The sequence below is a fragment of the Lutra lutra genome, chromosome 5 (genome assembly GCF_902655055.1).
Source record: "Lutra lutra chromosome 5, mLutLut1.2, whole genome shotgun sequence".
NCBI lineage: Eukaryota > Metazoa > Chordata > Mammalia > Carnivora > Mustelidae > Lutra > Lutra lutra.
The window spans coordinates 63,235,553-63,255,983 of NC_062282.1; the positions used below are offsets into that span (position 1 = coordinate 63,235,553).

The 20,431-nt window shown below is 52.3% G+C and overlaps 1 protein-coding gene across 1 annotated transcript; it reads right to left on the reverse strand.

Annotated features, from left to right (window-relative positions):
• Nucleotides 1-2,747: 2,747 nt before the first annotated feature.
• On the reverse strand, nt 2,748-17,391 carry STC2 (stanniocalcin 2). The gene is made up of 4 exons (XM_047730870.1): nt 16,444-17,391; nt 14,029-14,171; nt 11,348-11,559; nt 2,748-6,307 (listed from the first exon to the last, which is right to left on the reverse strand). The coding sequence occupies exons 1-4, from the start codon at nt 16,592-16,594 to the stop codon at nt 5,905-5,907; spliced, it is 909 nt and encodes a 302-aa protein (XP_047586826.1). The 5' UTR covers nt 16,595-17,391; the 3' UTR covers nt 2,748-5,904.
• Between the last annotated feature and the right edge of the window lie 3,040 nt (nt 17,392-20,431).

A 20,431-nucleotide genomic window follows, 5' to 3' on the forward strand; every position in this document is an offset into this window, starting at 1 on the left:
CTCTTAATGGCAGCCCGTCCATGTCTGTCACCCTGACAGAGCCCTTCTTTGAGAAGACCTGGGGAATGAGGGGCCCAATGAAAATTCAAGAGAGGGAGGCCAGGAGCCCCTGAGCCACCATTCTGATGGGGCCACCATGGAAGGGGACCCTCCAGCCCTGCTTGCCCCAGCGGATGCCATGTGGATAAGAAACTGACCACCTGACTGGGCCCTTTCTAAATTTCTGACCCACAAAACGGGGAGCAAAAAAAGTGATGGTTTTAATTTGCTCTGTTTCGGAGGTAGCTTGTCGACATAGCAGTCAAACCACTAGGGCAGAATTCTAGGTCCTGATCATCTATCCTGCACAAAGCCATCTTGGGCACCCTCGGTCCTTTGCTGACTCAGGAAGGCCAGCAGGTGGACGGTCGCCGTCCTTGTTAGCAGGCCGCTTTTTGTGTTACGTGGGCACTCCCCTTAACTTGAAGAACCATAAAAAGTCCTGGGAACCAACTAAGGAGAAATGGAACCAGCTGCTTCTCCTCTGTACCTGATGAATGATTGCCCTGCCTCTGAGTACTCCTGGGGGAAGCTCTTCTTGTCCCTCCCAGTTTTTGTTCACCTGGGCAGACTTGCTGGTACACAGCGGCTGGGGGGCCGCATGCCCTCAGGAGCCACGAGGCTTGGGTTCTGTTGAGCAAGCATCAGGGTTTATCCTGGTGGGCCCATTTCATGCATAAGCTTAGGTTGGCTTTGTGGTTTTTTTTTTTTTTTTTTTTTTTTTTTTTTCGTTCTCTTCAGGGAGTGACTTTGTGTGTGTGTGTTCTTTTTGGGGAGTGAAAACAACTGAGTCGCTTATGCAAGCGGCAATGCATGACTCCTAGCCCAAGGCTTCTGTTGCTCTTTTCTTCTCTTCTCCGCCCACAAAAAATAATTTCACATGAAACCTGTGCTCTGGCCAAGGCTTGTCCCCTCCTTGGCAGGGGGCTTTCTCTTTTGTTGACTTTAGAACAAATTCAGATTTCTGTCTCCAGATTTTGGGGAGCGCAGCTCTACTTCCTTTGGAAACTTTGCTTAAATACCAGCATACTTGGAAGCCCTTCTGCCTTCTTCCTCCCACAGTCTAATAATTTCTGGACTGATGGATTGGAGCTGGTCCGAGGGTTGGGGGCAGGGAGCCAGCTGCCATGTTTGAATGTGGTGTGTTTCACCCACCTTTTCACACCTGGGCGGAGACACTGCAAGTTAAACTGAGCAGAGTGAGCCCTGGGATGGGTTGGCGTGCCACCTCTAGAGCTTGCTGGCCTTGGATGAGCTCCAGGCATATTAAGATACCTTTGAGCCTCAGTTTCTCCATGTGCAAAATGGGGTTCCGAATAGTGCTGGTAGAACACATGGGGGGCACACGATAGATTCATAAGAAACTGCAGGTGTCATGAGGAGGGTGATGATGGCGGTGATGATTTCACGGGAGCCCGGCTTCTCAGATAGAGCTGGCAACTGGGTGGGCTTAGCAGACAGAACTTTAGCCACAAATTCACAAAAGCCAGCTGCTCCACAAAGTTTCCTGCAGCTGCGCCCGAGAACCTCCAAAAAATTACCTACATTTGGGGCGCCTGGGTGGCTCAGTGGGTTAAAGCCTCTGCCTTCAGCTCAGGTCATGATCCTAGGGTCCTGGGATCAAGCCCTGCATCGGGCTCTCTGCTCAGCGGAGAGCCTGCTTCCCCCTTTCTCTCTGCCTGCCTCTCTGCCTACTTGTGATCTCTGCCTGTCAAATAAATAAATAAAACCTTAAAAAAAATTACCTACATGCACAGAAAAGTGATGAGACTCCATGATTCTTCTGCTTTCCCTTATCTGAACCAAAATTTGAGCCTTTGCTGAGAGGAAAGGTGAGGGCAACAATTTTTCTTTCTATTCTAAAGCAGAGCTCCTCGGAGGTGCTATAAATATAAGAGTATAATTATTCTTTCTCTGAGCCTCATGTAAAATGGGAATAATACTCATTGGCTTAAATCAAGAATAAATCAAATGTGGAGATTCTAAGGCCGAAGTGGGGGAAAGCAGGGGGGCTTAGAGTCGCAGAGCTGGGTTTGGCTTCAGACCCCCACTCCCTGCCCCCCAACCCCGTTCACTAGCCAGGGTTTGGTTTGGGTCCAGCTGCTTTAGCTTTCCCTATCTCAATTTCTTTGCCTGTAAAATGGGGATGATACCCGCTACTTGTAGGGTGTAGTCGGGGTGAGATGATGTATGTGAAATGTGTGGCTGGACACCTGGTGCGTGGTGGGTACACTGTGGGAAAGGGGGACTCCAGCTCTGTTTCACTGTGGTGAGGCTGAACTGGGGAGGAGGCAGGAGCTTCCCTGCTGGTACTGGGCCGTTGGGCTGTCATGCTGGTGGCATCGGCCACAAACTCAATCTGCAAGAAAGGGTGGCCAGGCCGCAGGGGAGACCAGGGTCTCACAGGTGAGACCAGAGGGAGCTGCGAGGATGTCCCTAATGGTTGGGGGGCTGGTGCCCCCAGGCAGGCTGCATGGAGTTCGTTTACCTCTGTGTCTTGGTGAGGCAATGTTTTGGACAGAGTCCCTCCAGTGAAGAAGAAACCCAGGAGGGTTGTCTTCACCTGGTTTCCTTCCTGTAAACCTTCCTGTAAACCAAGCATCTAGCATTTTAAATAGACTCAAAACTCACTTGCGCACAGCCATTCCCCCTATGCACTGGCTCGTCCAAAGCGCTCTCAGATAACAATGCTACTCAAGGGAAAGCCATTTATTTGAAATCTTTATTAATGAATGGAGAAAAATAATGCAATGTGACAACGTTCAGGTCCTGCTGTCTAAATCCATAACAGAAACAGACATTATTACTTAATAAGCTCACGTGGTGCCAATTCTGAGACCAGACGAGGTTGTCCTTCCTTAGGAAATGGGCTCCGGTAGCATTGTTTTTCCATATTGTTCTAGCAAAGCCTTTTACTTGGTTCAAGCTTAAATGTCTCTCTGTGTGTGTGTATGCGCGTGTGCATGTGTGTGTGTGTGTGTGTGTGCATGTCTAAGTATGACTACAGCTCTGGGCTGGTGTTTGCTATTTATTTGGTTTCAGGTGCCAGCATTGTGCTGTACTAGGTCCTCTCCTTTCAGAACAACAGAGCTATTTATTGATACAAAAGAGAGGTGTTCAGATCATCTTGCTAAGATGCAAAGCTCAAAATAAACGCCGTATCTTTATTTGGAAATCCACATCCTTCCTTAAAGGAAGGCTCAAGAGTCAATTTGTACGAAGTATGAAGCCCAAGTTGCGTGTCTATTTTTAATGACTACTTTGCTTACATTTTAGATTATACAAATGCCTTGTCAACTCTTGTGGGAATTTGGACTTTATTCCGTTTTGAGCCAAAGAACCTTCATGATAAATACTATTGTATGCTTCAAAAACGTTAAGAACCAGAATGAAATGAGAGCTACCTGACTTTTGAGAAGCAACACGCTAGTGGTATGAAAAATAGACAACAGAGATCAGTGACAGGGTTCAAATGAACACGGTAAGCCATTTTATGCCTTGGGGGAAAACACTTGAAATAATAAATACAAATGACAAATATTTACAATAGAAGCAACAAATGGGACATCAGTAGGTGAACACATAAGACATTTACACTGAGGAAAATATAAAAGTGATGCCTTTCACACATCCAGCCCAGGAGCCGGCGAACAAATGAACAGCTGACCCAGCAACGCGGGAGAATGTTATTGCTTCAGCTTTTGAGTGATGTAAGTAAAACAGTAACGTGCTGCAGTGGCCCTTGGCATGAGACAGCCACGGTTTACGTTCGGTTCCCATGGCAGAGCCTGACACACCCGTCCTCCTTCCCCCGAGGGCAGAGTGGGATTAAGCGCACCATCTCTCCTGCTTTCTGAAGCTCTCTTTTTAGGTGCTTCTCCCAGCATTTTGTCCCCTCCCCACTACCCCCACCACACCCAAATGGTTTCTTTCTAACCTGGATCATGGAAGATTGGGGAGCTGACCTTCCAGCAGCAGCATGTCCTGGCACTGATGAGCTTGGGTTTGGGGTAATAAAAACACTAGACGGGTTTTGGGTAAGGGCATTCCCTGGAACAAATTAGAGCAGATAAATTTAGCTTCTTTATCTCTGGCCTTGGGTTGCTTCAAGGGAGAGCTATAAGCTGATCAAACGGAGGGTGCGTACTTTTTTGCCAGCTCACTAGAATGGGGGTCCCAAAACTCGGGCCCAAGAGCCAGATCCAGGTGGGCACCTGTTAAATGTAATCTTACTGGAGCAGAGCCAGGCCTGTTGGTGACATGTTGTTTTATATATGCCTACTTTTCTGCCACAGTGACAGAGGGGAGTACTTGGGACAGAAACTGCATGACCCGCCAAACGAAAAACAGTGTAATTTACTCTCTGGACCTTTACAGAAAAAGTTTGCTGACCACTGCTCTAGAAGGAACTGGCCCAGAACGCCTGTCTACGTCTTGTAATCCTGGCCTCCTGTTTGAGTACTAGCTGCGAGAGAGAAGCTTTAATGTTGATAACTCAGTAGGCAAGAAAGAAAAGGCCTATCTGTGGAACGTTTTTGAACAACCCCAAGAACCCCATTCTGATGACCCTTTGTTACAGTCCTCTTCCCACTCCCCGCTCCTTGCCTTGGATTTTTAGCTCTGTCCTTCCTCTCTGCCTTTATTTTGTCCACTCAGACTGCTTTCTTCGTTGTTACATTCCCAGTCCGGATCTGGAAAATCCTGTCCCTCAGTGCTTCCTGGCGGTCTCCTCCATTTATGTAAAAGGTCAGCCTTCCCTGCTAGAAACCACAGCCCCCTCTGCTCTCTTCCCCCCCTTTCCGTCCTGCACACCGAGAAGCCCCATTTCCGACTTGGCCTCAAGGCATCAGGTACAAGGCTTTATCGATCTTGGCTGAGGGTCAAGGTGGGGTAACCAAATGCTAAGGAAAAAAAATCTGTCAAATGTACTTCTCACGTGTGCATTTTCCTCCAGGGATGTGGTTTGCTCTGAGTGGCTGCGAGCCCACGCCGGGCAGGCAGACACATGGCTACATCGCTCTTTGATTCCTTTTAAAAGAGCACTCAAAAGAAAAAAAAAATCATCCCCAAAAGATGGGCTGTATTTCTTTTTCCTTTGAGCTGGTTTTAATGACCCAGTTGCTTTGTTCAAAAGCCATTTATTTAGACGACAGGTATGTAGATGTAACTGGATAAATAAAAAAGTGAAATAGAGATTCGAAGCAGTGGTTAATATACAGACACACAGGGACCACTCCCTCAGACATGGTCCCCCAGACGGAACAATGGCTCAGAAATTACACTTAGAACCCTTGCCCTCCCCATCCCCAGCAGCTCCAAACCTCAAGGTCCCATGCAAGAAACTGAACTTCCATTTGGCACCAAGCACCCACACACCCCCATCTCCTTTCCACCCTTCTGACTCCCAGGGCGGTTTTCACATTCACTGCTGCACCCGGATCCAGCCTGCCCTCTGCCAAGACAGCACCAGAAGCTGCGGGCCTGGAGCCCAGCACCGAGTGTGCGGTCCAGTCTGACCCCTGCCCTTCCCCGGCCCAACTCCCCCACAGCAGAGCAAACCGCGGGCCGCCGCCCAGTGGCTCCACGGATGGAAAGAAGACAAAGTTGCAAGGAGGCCGTGTGCACGCTCACTTAGGGATGTGCAAGTCTGGGAACCCTCCGCGGGCCCAGCTGAGACCTCGCTGCTGCCCAGGTCGCCTCTGCCTCACCTGTTCGTTCCGCTAGCACACACCTGCATCAAGTCCGCAATCCCCACCAAATCCTGCGTGTAGACATCCCCCCTCTTTAATGGCAAATGTTTTGGAATGTCCATAGAGAAGAAAATGGACGGCATGGAGGAAAGATTTCCCGGCCAGGCCTTCTGTTTCACCTCCGGATATCGGAATACTCAGACTGTTCCTCCTCCCACTCGCTGCTTCCAGAAGTTCCCTGGCCCCCGTGGCTGGCGGCTCGGCCCTGGGCATGGGCGTTTGGGTGGCTTTTGCTACCTCGCTCTCCCTTGGCACCTCGGCTGGTCTCCCGACTACTGGGCTCCGAGAGGTGGTGACCTGCCTCCCCGTGGTGGGCCCTGGAGAGCTTGGCTCTGTCTGCCTGGAGCTGACGCTCAGGGGACACCGTGGGGGGCCTCTGGATGGCCGAGGTACAGAAGCTCAAGATGGAGCACAGGCCTCCCCAGTTCTGCTCGCACTGTGCCTGGACGCTGTGGGTGACGGCCTCCTTCACCTCTTCCCCGCACGTCAGCAGCAGGTTCACCAGGTCCACGTATGGTCTGGAGATGGAGAGCAGGGAGAGAAAGAGAGAGAATGGAACCAGTCCTGAACGGGCCACGGAGGACATTGAGGGTACCAGGCACAAGGGACATATGGCTGAGGCCTTAGTTTGGTGAAAGAGATTTCAGGAATTACTTCAGGTCTTTATCCATATCCTAAGGAGTGCTGGCCTCAGCTGCTATTTCCTAGATGGCCATTACCTCCCAGGCTCCATGCTGGGGACTGGAGACAGGCTGGTGCCTGAGCCTACTACCACCAGGAAAACGGCCAGTGACAATTTGCAGGTGCATAGTGCCTCTGGGGAAGGCGGGGGAGAATGCCAGGTAGGGCAGCTGTGTGAGTGTTGAAAAGGACTGTAGGAGAGCTCTGGGCATGTTTCCCGTGTGCCAGCTAGGAGGGTTTCAGTGGGAGGAGTAGAGAAGTGTCTTGGGGCCAGTGGAATAAGAGGCAAATGGTGAAGGGTTGGAACTACCTAACTGAGGGCTCTCTTTGGCAGGGGAGGAGGAGCCATCAAAGATTTGGGGCTGCAGAGCTCCACATCGCCCTCTTGCCACGTGGTGTCAGTGGGGCTGGCTGGCTTTGCACTTGGTGCCACTCTCCCAGGTCAATCTTCTCTAAGTGAGGCTCCCCAGAAGCCATTTCCCCATGTCTGTGTTTGCCCCTGCTTTAGGCTCCTGATGAAGGGTGTTTCTGGAAGGTCCTGGATGCACTTCCCTCTGTACTCAGTGGAGAAGGGTGGGAGGCAGACCACGGCCCTGCAAAGTCACTTCCCATGGAGCTCTCCCCCATTCCTGGTACTAAAGTTCGAAGACGGGGAGTGGCTATCTAGGCATCTCTGTTCTTCCAGTCTGGCTTGGCTAGAACTGGAAGTGAGGGCTGGCCACAAGGGGCCTAGGTGTTGGGATGAGGGCCGGCAATCTGTGAAATACGCACATTTGGTTCTGGCTCAGGCCATCCAGCTGCCCTGGGTTGTTCTTTGGGAGAAATGCTGGAGGAAGAATGAGCACATCATGCCGACACAGGGGTGGGAGGTATGTGCCGCGGACGGGAACAGCGTGCCTGCTCTTTACGGGCCCATCTGGTAAGAGGTGTCCCCCGCAAGGGGCTCTCATAGCCCACTCACTGAGCCCTTCTCACATCTCACTGGCCTTCCAAAATCCCCAGGGAGGGTATAGAATGTTTCACGTGGCTAACCAGCATTCTTTAGCAGTCCTTGGCCAGCAAAATTTCTGGGTATCTCGGCCCATGAGCACTGCAGCTCTGGGCCATCGCCTCGGGCAGGACAATCACTGTGGAACGTGAGATCACTTATGAGGAACAAGACTTTTTTCCTCTGTGAGCCGGGACCACCTGGGTGGCTGCCTGTTAGCCTACTTCATCTTCTCTTTGCAAGCTGGCAGTTGCTAGGCAGAAGAGCAGATTGTGTTTTAGGACTTGTGAAGTAGTTCCCTGCCATTTTTATGAATTAGTCCTCAAGTTGTAGTTGAACTGTCCTCATGTCATAGATGTAAAAATGGAGATGGTTTGTGGTGGGGGGAGGGTGGGGGAGAGGAGAAAGTCAGTTTTTGGAAGCTTCTGGGCTGGGAAGGCCTAGAGCTGGGCTGAGAGCAGAGAAGAGGAATGTTCCGGCTGATAGAGATCAAGCTGCCTTTTAAGGCCTACTTGATGCCTTTGGAGTCAGAGAGTCTGTGCACGGCTGATGGACAGGGTGCTTCAACTCTCTAAGGCAGGCCCCTAACAGTGACAAGGACAGTGATAACACTCCTCCTCTCGGGCTGTGAGAGGGGGCCATGGGGCAACACAGAAGCAATGTTGCACGCATATTTGCTTCCTTCTATCTTTTGACAACTAGCAACCGACTGCCTCAGGGAGTTCAAGGTCATGGAGCATCTCTGCTACAGCAGCGTCAGGATTTCAGCGTCTGATTTGTACCTGCCCCTCTCTGGGGCAACAGGAGCAAATTGCGGGGGCTGAGAATCTGTCTTTTTGGGACCAGCCCAGTGATCTTCTTCCAGTTTTCTTTCCCCAGAGTAAGGGGAGGGCTCTCTTGGGAATGTACGGACTGCCTCCTGGCCTCCTTTGCCAGGGCAGTCTGCCTGCTAGATGAGCTCTCAGAACCCCAAGGCGGATCCGAGAAGGCTGGACTAGAGAACGCTCTCTCCTGCCTTTGGCGCTCGGTCCCGAGGAGAAAGCTGTGAGCCATGGGGAGGGGTGTGTGTTAATCTAAGCCGTGTTTTGAGCTGGCATGGTGCCTTCTCAGGCTGCAAGCTCAGCCCGTGTCTAATGACAAAGCCCAGCTTTCTCAACTGGGTGTCAGCAAGGCTAAAGGATTTTTAAAAATACTTGGAGGGGGACGTGCCTGGAGGCTGCCAGCACCCAGTGACAGGGTGTGTGGTGGCCAAGGCAGTTGATATGGAGAAAGTGGGGCAGGAAGGGGTGAGAGGAACAGAGGGAAGCGGAGAGCTTGAAGGGAGCCACTTTAAGCAGACATGAGTGTTTTGGGGATGGATAGGGATTCGGTTGAGGAATGGGGGTGATGTGGATTCTGAGGTGACTGTGACTTCCTCTTCTCTAAAGGGAAAAGCAAATTCAGTTCTTATTTTCTTATATGAGACCAATGCCACGCATTCTTAAATGGCCTTCTTGATATCTGGGGACTGATGGGATTCTTTGTGCCCAAATCAGTGAAGACAGTTCAAGGACAACACCATCGTTCAGCTTGAAGTTGAGCTGACGCAGCCCATAGTCATGGCTTCAGAAGGAAGGTAGTGGGGTGCTGGGGGTAGCTGGGGTTCGGTGAGACCCGTTGCCTGGATACACTGGCTTAGCGAGAGGAAAGAGAACTTGTGTGCAGGCACAGTGAGTGTTCTTAAAAGAGGCCCAGCCTAACTTATGGGGTGAGTCACCTGCATTCCCAGAGCGGACTGGGGTGGAGGGCTATGTGTTCATTCTAAATGATATGAAGAGCCCCTGAGAAGTAAAAATCTCATGGCCCCATGGGCCATGTTTCCACAGAGGAGGTACCAGAGAAGCCACAGCACTTTACCCCTTCTTAAATTCCAGAGGGAGCAAAAAAAACCCTTCAAAACCTTTGGCTTTCCCAAAGAAGACTTTTCTCCAATCTTAGAAAAGACAAAGTCTTGTTGCACTCCAGGAATGTCTTACTGATATATAAGCTCATTCCCTTCCTCCATCCTTGAGGCCAAGAAGCTATAGTGGATGACAGCGGACGGAGGACAAAGGAGCTTGGACAAAGGAGCTTCGGGAGTCTCTTAGCCATGGGGCATTTGCCTCTTTCCAGGGGCAGCTTGAAGGAAGGGACCTTTACAGCGCTCTCCTTATATAATGGGGGTATAACTGAGAAAAGGGAAGAACCCCCTGTTACATCTGGGAGCCCATGAGTCTCTCACAGGTCCAGTATGGAGAGAGCAGGTCAGGAGCTAGGAGGTCCCATGTCTATTCCTGATAATCGGCTTGAGTTGTAGGTACTGCCAGTTCCCAAGCTGGATAGTGGGGATCAAACCTCAGAGTCAGATCTTGAACCTCTTAGCTGCCCTCTCCTCTTCTGTTAGGTGGAGAGAGTAATCTCCACCAGGCAGCCCTGTTGGGAACGATAAATGAGACCGTCCAGGTCAAGTCCCTTGCCCACTCACACAATGATAGCGATTATCATTATTGTTGTTGTTGAAGATGTTGTTGCTCTGTGTCTTTACAGGTATTTGGAAGAGTGATAACTATTTCATAGGGTGTCAGTGTGACTAAGGAGAAGACAATATCACTTTGCTCTCGGCAAGAGCTTCTGGCAGAGATTCATGATAAATCTTCGAATTCTAAAAGGGCACTGGGGGCATTGCAAGATACCCAGACCCTCCTAACCCGGTGGAAACTGGTGGGTGATGGCTGCTGTCCTCCATGATCACACACACTCCGGTGTGTGCGTGGGGTGGGGAGTCGCCTACTTGGTGGCATAGCTGGGGGAAGGCCATGGCACCAACTGAGGAGCAAGAGATCATAAAATTGTACTGATTTGGCTCCATGAGCTACTTTGTAAAGACCAATGGTGCCATCAAGCTGGATGTGACTCGTTTCGCTCTGCTTAGCAAGTGGCCTGCTTTCTGCCCTCAGTCTCTGAGGAAGAAGCCATTGTGACCTACTGTCCAGGCTGCATGTCAGGAGCACCTGGGTACCACATGCTCTCTCACTTTGCAAAGTTTAGGATCCTACAGATGGGATTTTTTTTTTTCCCTTAAGGAATAACATTTCCGGGGTTTATTACTGAATTACAAGTCTTTGAATAAGCAAGTTCATATTTACCCACTTTGGCAAAAAGGTGTTTAGCTGATTCAAGTTCTTGACATGGGTCTTGTGTTTTCTCTGGGAGGGAATCAATGTGTTAGAGAAGGTGAATTGGACCTTCTGAGGGAACCGAAGGCCATGGGGGCAGGAAAAAGGGTTATTGCTCTCAGTTCTTGGCATTGAAGCCTCCGGAGCTGGATGACCTGGCTTTGCCTCTCATTCTCTGTATGACCTTTACTCTAGTGAATCTCAGCTTTCTGATCTGTAAAATGGAGAGGAGAACGGTACCTCGCTCCCAGCGCTGCCGTGAGGATCTGGGGAAAGATTCCCGAAAACCACTGAGCACAATGCGTGGCACTTAGTAAAGGCTCAGCCGCTGTGATGGGCTCTTGGCTGTCTGCTGGGGCACCTGTGCAGCCGCTTGGAATACTCAGAACTGTTGGGATCTGCGCTGAGGGGAAGGGGAAGCGTATTTCTGAAGCCTACACATCTCTCGCTTAGTACGATATTTTCTGTTTCTATGGCTCATGCTTTTGAAACCAACGGTGGACATTTCTTTCACTTTTCTTGAAGGCCGGTGGGAAAGGGCCTCCCAGGGGAGTCCGTGCAGCTTTCTGAGGTAGAGTGCAACCTTTCCCATTTGGCGGGAGGTCGGCCTCCAGACACAGGCCCCTCAAAGTCCTCCACACCAGCCTGAGGAGCGGGCCCCCTCCTTCCCATGGCCCCTGTGGGGCGGCACTCACTCATGCAGCAGTAAGTCCTTGAAGTGAATCATCTCCACCATCACCTGCGTGTTCTCCTGGGCGGCAGAGCACAGGTCGTGTTTGAGGTAGCATTCCCGCTGTAACTGGAACACCATTTCCTTAATGGCGGGGCACTTCCGGCTTATGCAGCCGAACCTGTGCCGCAGAGCGTGGGCCTTACACTTCAAGGCATCTTTGATGAATGACTTGCCCTGAGAACAGACAGGACAGAGAAGAGAGAGAGGGGCAAAAGAGACAAGTCCTTGTCAGAAGCTTGCCAGTCACACTTCTTGGCCTTGCACGGGATTTTTGTTGGACAACTGAACCCCAAGGTCCTGCCTCAGACTGATGTCCATGCAGGTGACAGGCTGATGACCGTCAGGGGGTACGTCTGGAGTGACAGGACACCTCCAGCATTTGGCCAAAAAGGATGTTACTTTGGGAGACTAACAAATCTGCCTCCTTCCTCCCAGCTGCTCTACTAATTTCCCTCATTCTGGGGCTTCTGTGGCCGTCTGTCCTCTAGGCAGCCCAGGGTTGGCTGCTTGGGGGCAAACTTTCTGGAACCCAAGGGGAATGTGGCCAGACATAAATCCCGAACTCCCAGCAAGAGCGTTTCCCAAGGAGAAGGTGCCTGCTGATCCAAGTCTCACATCATTGCGTTTTCCTCCAACCCCACGAGGGACATGAAATTGGGAGCTATCTGTGCCTCAGTGCCTCCCATGGCCCCCAACCCATACTCATGTCTCCTCCTATCCTTCAAGGAGGAGCATTCTTTTCCTTTTTGAAACTGTTAGGATTATGGCCTCTAAAAGGCACGCCTGGCACTCTGCCTGGCAGCATCTGGAGTCTGAACTGCCCAACTGACAGCCCCTCCCCCACAATCCCTGCCTCTGAGTGGCTAAGGCAGCCAGGCATACATCTGGGCCCCAGTTCTCTTTCCTGGCAACCCCACGAGATTGTTCTTATCCTAGAAAGGAGACAGCTGTTGGGGGTGCGGAGGCAGGCTGGGGCATGAACTCCCTTATCAGCCTCTCAGGGTGGGGAGGCATTGTGGGATACCTACCTAGGGATCCCCACTCCCCCATTACTATAGAAACAAGCTGTCATTGGAGAGGGCACCCCTCTGTTTTTAGACAGGCCTGGAAGTAACTGAGTGGAGAAAAAGAACGGGTTTAGGTTGGAAGTGGGAAGCCAGCCAGCACATTTAATTCAGTTCTTCCTTTAGAAGCAACTGAAATGTCTACACATAGTGTCCGGTTGCTGAAAAAGCCCCTCCCCGTGGCCCCTTTTGCTCTGACTTTCCAGCGGGAGCCAAAGACGATGGAGGGTGGGTTGTGTCAGTTCACGGAGAAGTCACATGCTGGGGACCAGCTTGAAAGGGATGCTTCTCACTTGAGAACATACTCCTCTTGGTTGAGAGAAAAAGGAAGATTAATGTATTCGAGGGCTGCAGGATTCTGTTTTGGTATTCTTCCCTGACATCCTGTGGGATCGCCCTTAAATACACATCTTTCCCCCGGATTTCCTATTACGTTTCCTAATTCCAGTTAATCCAGAAGGGATGCTCTATTAGGGAGCTTGAGGAGTTCAGATGTTCTACTCTTTCCTTCCCTGGTCTCTGTTTCCCACCCTCTGCCACCCCACATCCTCTGCTGTGTAGGCTCCCAGCCCTCTCGCATCCCTTTCTGGTTCCCAGGCATTGCTTTGTCAGGCTCTCTACAGCATGTCAGTAGATGGTGGCGGGTGGCATTCGTAAGTCACACTGTAACTGTTGGCTTTCTTCAAATGTTGTCCCCACTCTCCAATTGTAGGGGAGAAGAGGTTGGTGAGATAGAACAACAGGGGGCTTTGTGGTGCACATATGGGCTGGGGAGAACATGGAGAAGGTGAGCCTGATGCCACCTGCACCTGAAATGTATTTGGGTTGTTAGCACTGGAACCATAGGGTGGCTTGCCGGATTCTTGCTCTACCCCAAGCCACCACTAGGCTTTTTTTTTTTTCACCGTGGCTACTCTGGGATAGCTGGAGTAGGTCATGCCTTGTTAGAGGACTCCATAGAGCAGGACTCATTCGGGGTTTTTGGGTTGGGTGAGGAGGGTCTGCTACTTAGGAGAAAGTAGTCTGTTATTCTGGAAGCCCTGAATTATCCCTGTTACCTGCTCACACACCCATTGGAGATGATGAGTTTTTCTGAAGTTTGTGTCTCATTTGTTCTCCCCAAGTAGGTGAAAACAGGTCTTGGAATGTATAATTGGAGGCCCTGTCCTCCCCCCACAAACCTGTTTCTAATGTGATGGGCCTTGCAGACTGAGCTTTGGGTGGCCAGACTTACAAGTGTGTCCCCTTACAAGATGTTTATTATTTGTTCTGCCTTTTGTGTTCTCTGTTAAGAATGCTTAGGTGATTGTTCAACTTGCTCTCCATACCACTTTGCCTGTGTAGACACAGCTTAAGTGTGGAGAAGGACTTCACCTACTCCATGACAGTTCTGGGTAACAGAACCCCATGAGTGGTGTGGGAAGAAACTGTCACCCTGCTCTGCACCAAGAATGGTTCTTGCAAACGCTAAAAAACACCATAAAGATCAGCTAAGGAGACCCGTTCACAAGTCCTTCCAATGAACACTTCAATCATGCAATGCCAACCTAAAACATTTTGTGCTCTATGTGGTTTTTACCTGGGCATCAAATTTTCCAGCGTTGTGCAGAAAAGTCATGCAAATCCCATGTAAGCCTCGAATCTCACAAGAGTTGTTCTCGAAACATTCAAACACACCACACCCCACATCGCCAGCGTTGACCAAACAGTGTTGAATTTCCGCTAAAATGAGAATGACACACAAATATATACAAAATTCTCAGCCATGCTGGGGAATGCAGAGAGTTCGGCTGAAATACAAGCTAGTAATGACTACAAGAAAATTTAAGAAGATAAAGTTAGAAATGACTATTTCAGGATCTAAAAAGCTGGGCAAGGAAATGTCATCGTTTAATGTACTTATGAAAGTGTCAGTATTTGTAAATGCTGTATCTGTAAAAAATCAGCCAAACCTATGTTACAAAGATCACAATCAGAAGTTAGGTCTGAGCACTCCATTTTTTATCCTTTCCATGGTCTTCAAGTCTTTGTGAAAATACTTAGTTTGAGGGTGCCTGGGTTAAAGCTCAGGTCATGATCCCAGGGTCCTGGGATGAAGTCCCATATCGGGCTCTCTGCTCAGCAGGGAGCCTGCTTCCCTTCCTCTCTCTCTCTCTGCCTGCCTCTCTGCCTGCTTGTGATCTGTCCGTCAAATAAATGAATAAAATCCTTAAAAAATATATAGTTTGAAAGCAAAAGCAATTTCAGCTTTCCAAACCCACAGACACAAGGAAGATTTTAAATGATTTGCTTGCTCTCTCCCTTCTGTACTTCATCAATGAAATACCCTTCTCTACTTGGAACTCAAAGCCGCTGCTGTTAAATCACAGCCATTTCCTTCCTGACCCCAAATGCGAGCGTCCAAAAAGCAGTTTCAATTCAGCTTTATGATTCAACACCTAAAAATCAAAACAAAATTCCTATTAAGGCAGCGCCTCCAAACCATCAGCATTAAAAATACCAGGCTAGGGGAGCTGCGGTTGTGAGCAGGCTCAGGAATCGAGCCAAATGGGGGCTAGCCTGCAGAAACGCAATCTTCGCACTTAGAGGCTCCTTTTAAATAGAGATCCGGTGTGAGATATCACTTAATCCCCTAGAAATTCCCGCGATCCGGGAGTTTGCTGCCGTCCTTCGCAGAATGTTGCCCTAATTCATCTCTCCAAAAGGATAGACTGAGGGAGTTAACTGTCAGGCTGCCGCGTGCAAGAGATTCTCTTCTGTCCCTCCCCCCACCCACCCAATTCACTGATTTAAGCCAACCACAAAATTACATCAGAAAAGTATATTTTGGAAGAAGGGCGGGGTCCGAGTAGATAATCCGCATTCAGATTAAATCTACCGAGAGAATGAGTGGAGTGTATTTGTGGAGGTCACCAACTACCAAGAATCACGTTTAATTCTCAGGGAAAGCGCTGGAGAGGGGGAAGGGTGGGCGCCGGTCCTAGGCTGAGGCTAGCGCAGGCTGGGGGTGCGGGCGCTCGCGCGTGGAGGTGGGAGACTCCTGGATGATCCCACGCGCGGCCCCGACGCGCCGGGCAGGAGCGCGCAGGGCGGCGATTCACTCGCTACGGGCGTCCCTAATGGGCACTCGTGCATTCCTGCTCGTGCGGTGAGCGCACGCACGCTGCCGCTGGGTCTCAGGCCCCCAAATTAAGGCGGCGGCGGGGGGCGGGGGGCGCCGAGTGAAGGAGCTCCAGGCAGATTGTCTTTCTCTGCCAGGAGCTGGGAAAAGGGCCAGCCCCGTGCCCTGCACGCCTGGCTCTGCTCGGCAGCTTGCCGGTGAGCGGAGAGCCGATGGAGCAGCAGCCGCGCACGGGTCGGGCCGTGTCACCATTTCTTCGCCAGCTGACCGCCCTGGAGAGGGAGAAGGCGGCAGCACCTCAGAGGTACGCTTTGCGCCACCTCCCCCGACCCCTCCCCGGCAAGCAATGCCCCCGAGGGGGAAGTCCACAATACAATCGGTCTCGCTTACAAAGTTCTTGGATGTCGGGCATCTTTTGAGGAGGGGGAAGGCGGTCTTGTCCCGGTCGGCCGGTCGGCCGGGAAGAGAAGTTCTCCGGGGTCAGGGAGCAGGCTGGCTTCGGGGACCCTCCTTGCCTCCCGCGGGCGGGCCAGGATGGAGCAGGGAGCTTTGCACGGGACCGAGAACTCTCGAGCCGGCACTGGCCGTGTCAGGCGCTGCCTCGTTTACCCTCGACCCCGGGGAGGACAGCAACAAGTCCTGCTCCAGCCATTTCATCACCCTGCCAGCACGTGCGGATTCCCGGCGCGCGGAGCCTGGCGCAGACCGCGTCTCGCCTAGCCTCGCGCTTTCCTTTGCATGTCCCGCGCCACCCCAAGAGTTTGCGCGGCCCTAGATGGGCTCCCAGTTCCAGGCAGAGCGCCCGGGGCGCGCTGCTTGGGTGCACCGTGTTGTCTCCCAGCAGCTCCCTGCCGCGGGGGCGCTCGCACTTACCTGTGTTCTGCAGGGACAGGCGGCCTTTCTGCTGGGAGCCCCTGTCTTGGGGACCCTCTGGCGGGTTGGTGGCGTCGGTCCCCCGCGCCGGGTCGAAGGTGGCCAATACCAAAGCCAGGGTCACGAACTGGCCCAGCCGCTCGGCACACATGGTTCTGTGTGTAAACCTCCCGCCCGGAGACCTGGATTCTTTGTGCTCTCCTCCTCTTCTTCCTCCTCCTTGGCCGCTTCCCCTCCTCCTCCCACTCTTCCTCCTTGCTCTCCTTTTCCCTCCTCCTCGCGGCCGCCGCTCGGATAGAGGTTACCCAGCGCCCTTCCGTAGCTCTCTGGAGAGCATGTGACCAGGCCGTTAGCAGCGCCGCGAGTGCCCGGCAATGGCAGGGATGGTGCCTCAAATATCCCTGGAAGCTCTGGTGTCACTTGAATGAAGGAGTCGAGCAGGTGTTGTCCCAGCGGCTGGACCAATCCGAGACCCCGGCCCGTTTGACAACACGACTGGGAGGCGGGGCCTGCGCCCAACTACTACAGGAGGAAGCCGAGCTCCGCCGGGAGCGCCCCACAAAGTTGCAGACCTGGCGCGGGCCACGCGTTTGCGTGCGTGTATGAGTGTGTGTGAGCGCGGCCGGAGACGCGTGCGCGTGTGCGGGTGATCCAGGGCAATGGCCGAACGCACTTTAAAAAAAATAAAAGCGAATACCAGCTTCGATTGCGGCTAAAGAAGAGCGGGAGGAGACGGTCTGCGCTGGGACAGCGTCATCCCCCCCCCCCTCCACCTCCCACTCCCCGGGCCCCTGGCTCGCATCACACCCGCATCTTGCCGGGAAAGTTTCCTCTTTCTGTCGTTTGGAATTCAGTGAGCTCCCCAGACCCGAGCCTTGACAGATTGGAGTTTCTTGGGCACAGTGACGCTAGGGGCAAACTGAGCACAGATGGGAATTCCTGGCTTTGTGACGCTTTGCATTAAGAAAAAAAAAAAAAAAAAAAACCTTTCGAACTAAGATAGGAGAAGCACTAGATAGGACTTGGCCTGCGCAACTGTCCCACCCCCCCCCCTTTTTTGCCCCGATTTGGTGGACCGTGCAACACTTAGTGTGCCAGTTCCTCACCCCTCCCCCAATCCAGACGGATTCCGGGCTGGGCTGCAGGGATCCAGGTGACCGACTGGACTTGCATCATTTCCAGGCGGGTGACAGGGAGGCCCAAGCCGCCCCGAGTCAACCCGCCGCGGAGCATCGCTTGCCCCGGAGGTGGGAGCTTGAAAGGCAACTTTACGCGTCTCCAAACACACTCTTCCATTTCCCCAAAGTGCTACTCGCCACCCGGCTTCGGATTTCCTTTAGTCTCCAATTATCGATGGAAATGGGCAAAAAACAAAAACAAAAAGCAAAACCCTCAAACCAAACCCGGGGAGATCCTCTCCATCTCTTCCGTCTTGTCGCAGCTTCCTCCCCAAGCACCGCCCGGGCTGGATGGCTCGGGCTTTCTCCCCCGGCCCGCGGAAGCAGGGAGAAAGTTGGGGGCCGCTCTGAGCGCCTCTTCCTCCGCTGTGTGTGTACGTGTGCACGCTCACGTCTCCCCGGCGCCGGGGCCGGGGACAGGAACTGCTCTGGGCACCGTCAGTCCGACGGCTCAGCTCTGGGGGCTCGCGCGGCTGGGGGAGGGCGGGGACGCGAGCGCCGCGGCCGAGAGCCCAGCCGCAAGCACGCACCCGGGTCGGCCCGCCCTCGCCCCTCCCCCGCCGTCCCCACCCTCCTTCCGGAGAACAGGTGAGCTCGGGTACCAGCTCCCACCCCCCACCCCCGCCCCGCTGCCGGTCCGCGCCTTCTGCGGTAATGCGCCGGGGAGGTTTCATCACCCACTGCCCGCGGCTACGCGGCCCCGGGTTTCCGCGGCGGGACGCACTGCTGCGCCTCGTTGGGGCCGCCATGTGATACGGTTGGGGGAGGGGGTGCGGAGACGCGGGGGCCAGGTCGTCCTCGGGCCGCCCCCGTTGGGCCTCCGGAGCTTCCCTATCTGGGTCCGGTTGCACTGGGGCGTAGAGAGGACAGAGGCGGGAGGCCGGGTGGCCGCCGCTGACCACAGCTCTACTGCGCTTCGAGCGCCCCGAGTCGGGGGTCTGGGGGGCGGGGGGAGGGCGCCTTCGGAGTGGGCAGTCCACCATCCCCGCCCGACTTTCAGAGCCCCAATAAATGGTCACTTTGAAGGTTTGAGTCTGCAGCCGTGAAAGAAACCGAGCGCTTATGCCCAGGATTCCAACAATTACTATTTGCAGCCTCAGATCTTTGTGGAAGGAGGTGGGGTACAAGTACATTAAAATGGGTGGTTCGCATTTCCCACCCTGCTTTTGTTTGCATAGTTAACTTAGCTTCCTTTATTGCTTTATGAAAAACGCTCTCGCGTTGATCCTTAAGAGACAAAACATTAACAAACCAGGGCATTCTGGCCTCTCCAAGAACTCCATAAGCCCCTGAATTTCCTGTGTGGGCTTTTTTCCCAAAAAGCCTCTTTTGTAGGTGAGAACATGAGCAATATCGGCATTAAAAAAGGCATCTGGTCAATTGGCTCTCTGAGCAACAGAAATAGGCGGGGTCCAGGGGCAGGAGCACGCCCACCTTTGCTGGATGCAGACACTGTTGAGTCTACTTGGCAGAAAGCTCCAACAGGTAGGCAGGTGTAGGTCTCCGGGCTCCCACTTCCTCACTGCCTTTGGTTAGGCACTACCTGGTGCCATGAGGCCCTCAGGGGACCTGCATTATTCAAATCTTCATCTTGAGGCTATTTGCTCTAGGCTCACAGGGGACATTCCTGTCTCTCCCCTGAGCCATCTGCCTCTTTATAGAAGGAAGAGTAGTGGCTAGATTTTTTGAAGTATTGTGAGCCCAGGTACTCGTTCTTAAAGGCTCCATCTGTAGGCCACTTGGCTGGGGCCAAACATCCAGAGAGGAATGCCCATCCTGTTGAGTTCCATCATGGCTGAGAAAATTCTGCTCAACTATTAGGCAGTTTCCTGGGACAACTATCCCAGGCCCTGGCTCTGGGGTGGGAGCTCGGAGGGGGAGAGCGACTGGTGACTTCGTTATAACTGTCCTCATTCTTCTGGCTCTAGAACTCTAGCCTCATTTGGCAGATTGTGGCTGATGAGAGTGAGGGTGGGGAGGGGACAGTAATTATTTTATTATTATAAAGCTAACATGAATGGAGAACAGACAACGGCACCACATACCGAATTTGTGGCTTTGGTGTCTCCCCAGACCTGAGTCCATCCTAGATGGGAACTGGGACTTGGGAGGAGCAAGGACAGGACAGCGGGTGTTGTCCCAAGGTTCAGCAGGGAGTCTGGCTGGCTGGGCCCTTCTTCTCAGTTTAAGACCCAGAGAGTGGCAGGAACAATGAAACTGCCCGGGCTTCTGTGGTTGGTGCTCAGGACCCATGTTTTCCTCTAGTTAAATTCAGCTGAACACTTAGTGAGCAGTTTCTTTTTTTTTTTTTTTTTGGGTGGGGTGGGTTGTGATATTTGGGTCAGACTTTTGAGAGATAGGAGAAGATATTGACAAACATAGGTAAGGAAAAGTGAGAGGGCACCACAGTAGGGAGGACCCTCTGTGGGATTTGTATCAAGAATAGGGGTTTCTCAGTTTGGTGTTAAGGTGGGAGATAACTGGTGAGGGCATCTGGGGCCCTGTTGTCAAGGCCTTTGGGACAAATCTGTGCTCACCATAGACGATCTTGTTCTTTCATTGTGATGATATTTAAGGCTGAGACGACAGCATGCTCTTAGACTAGATTCCCCTTTGGAATTAGGAAACGTGGGAGGCCCAGTGCTGCTGTGGTGAAGGAGGAGGCTGGAGAGAAGAATGGGAAGTAATTAGTTTGAATCCTGATGTGGGTTGCAATGCCCTGTAGGACAGAAGTGTTTCTGCTCAGGTGCTATCAGGTGGGGCGGTGGAGGATGGGAACAGCCCTTAGGTGTTGAGGCAGTGATGTGTAG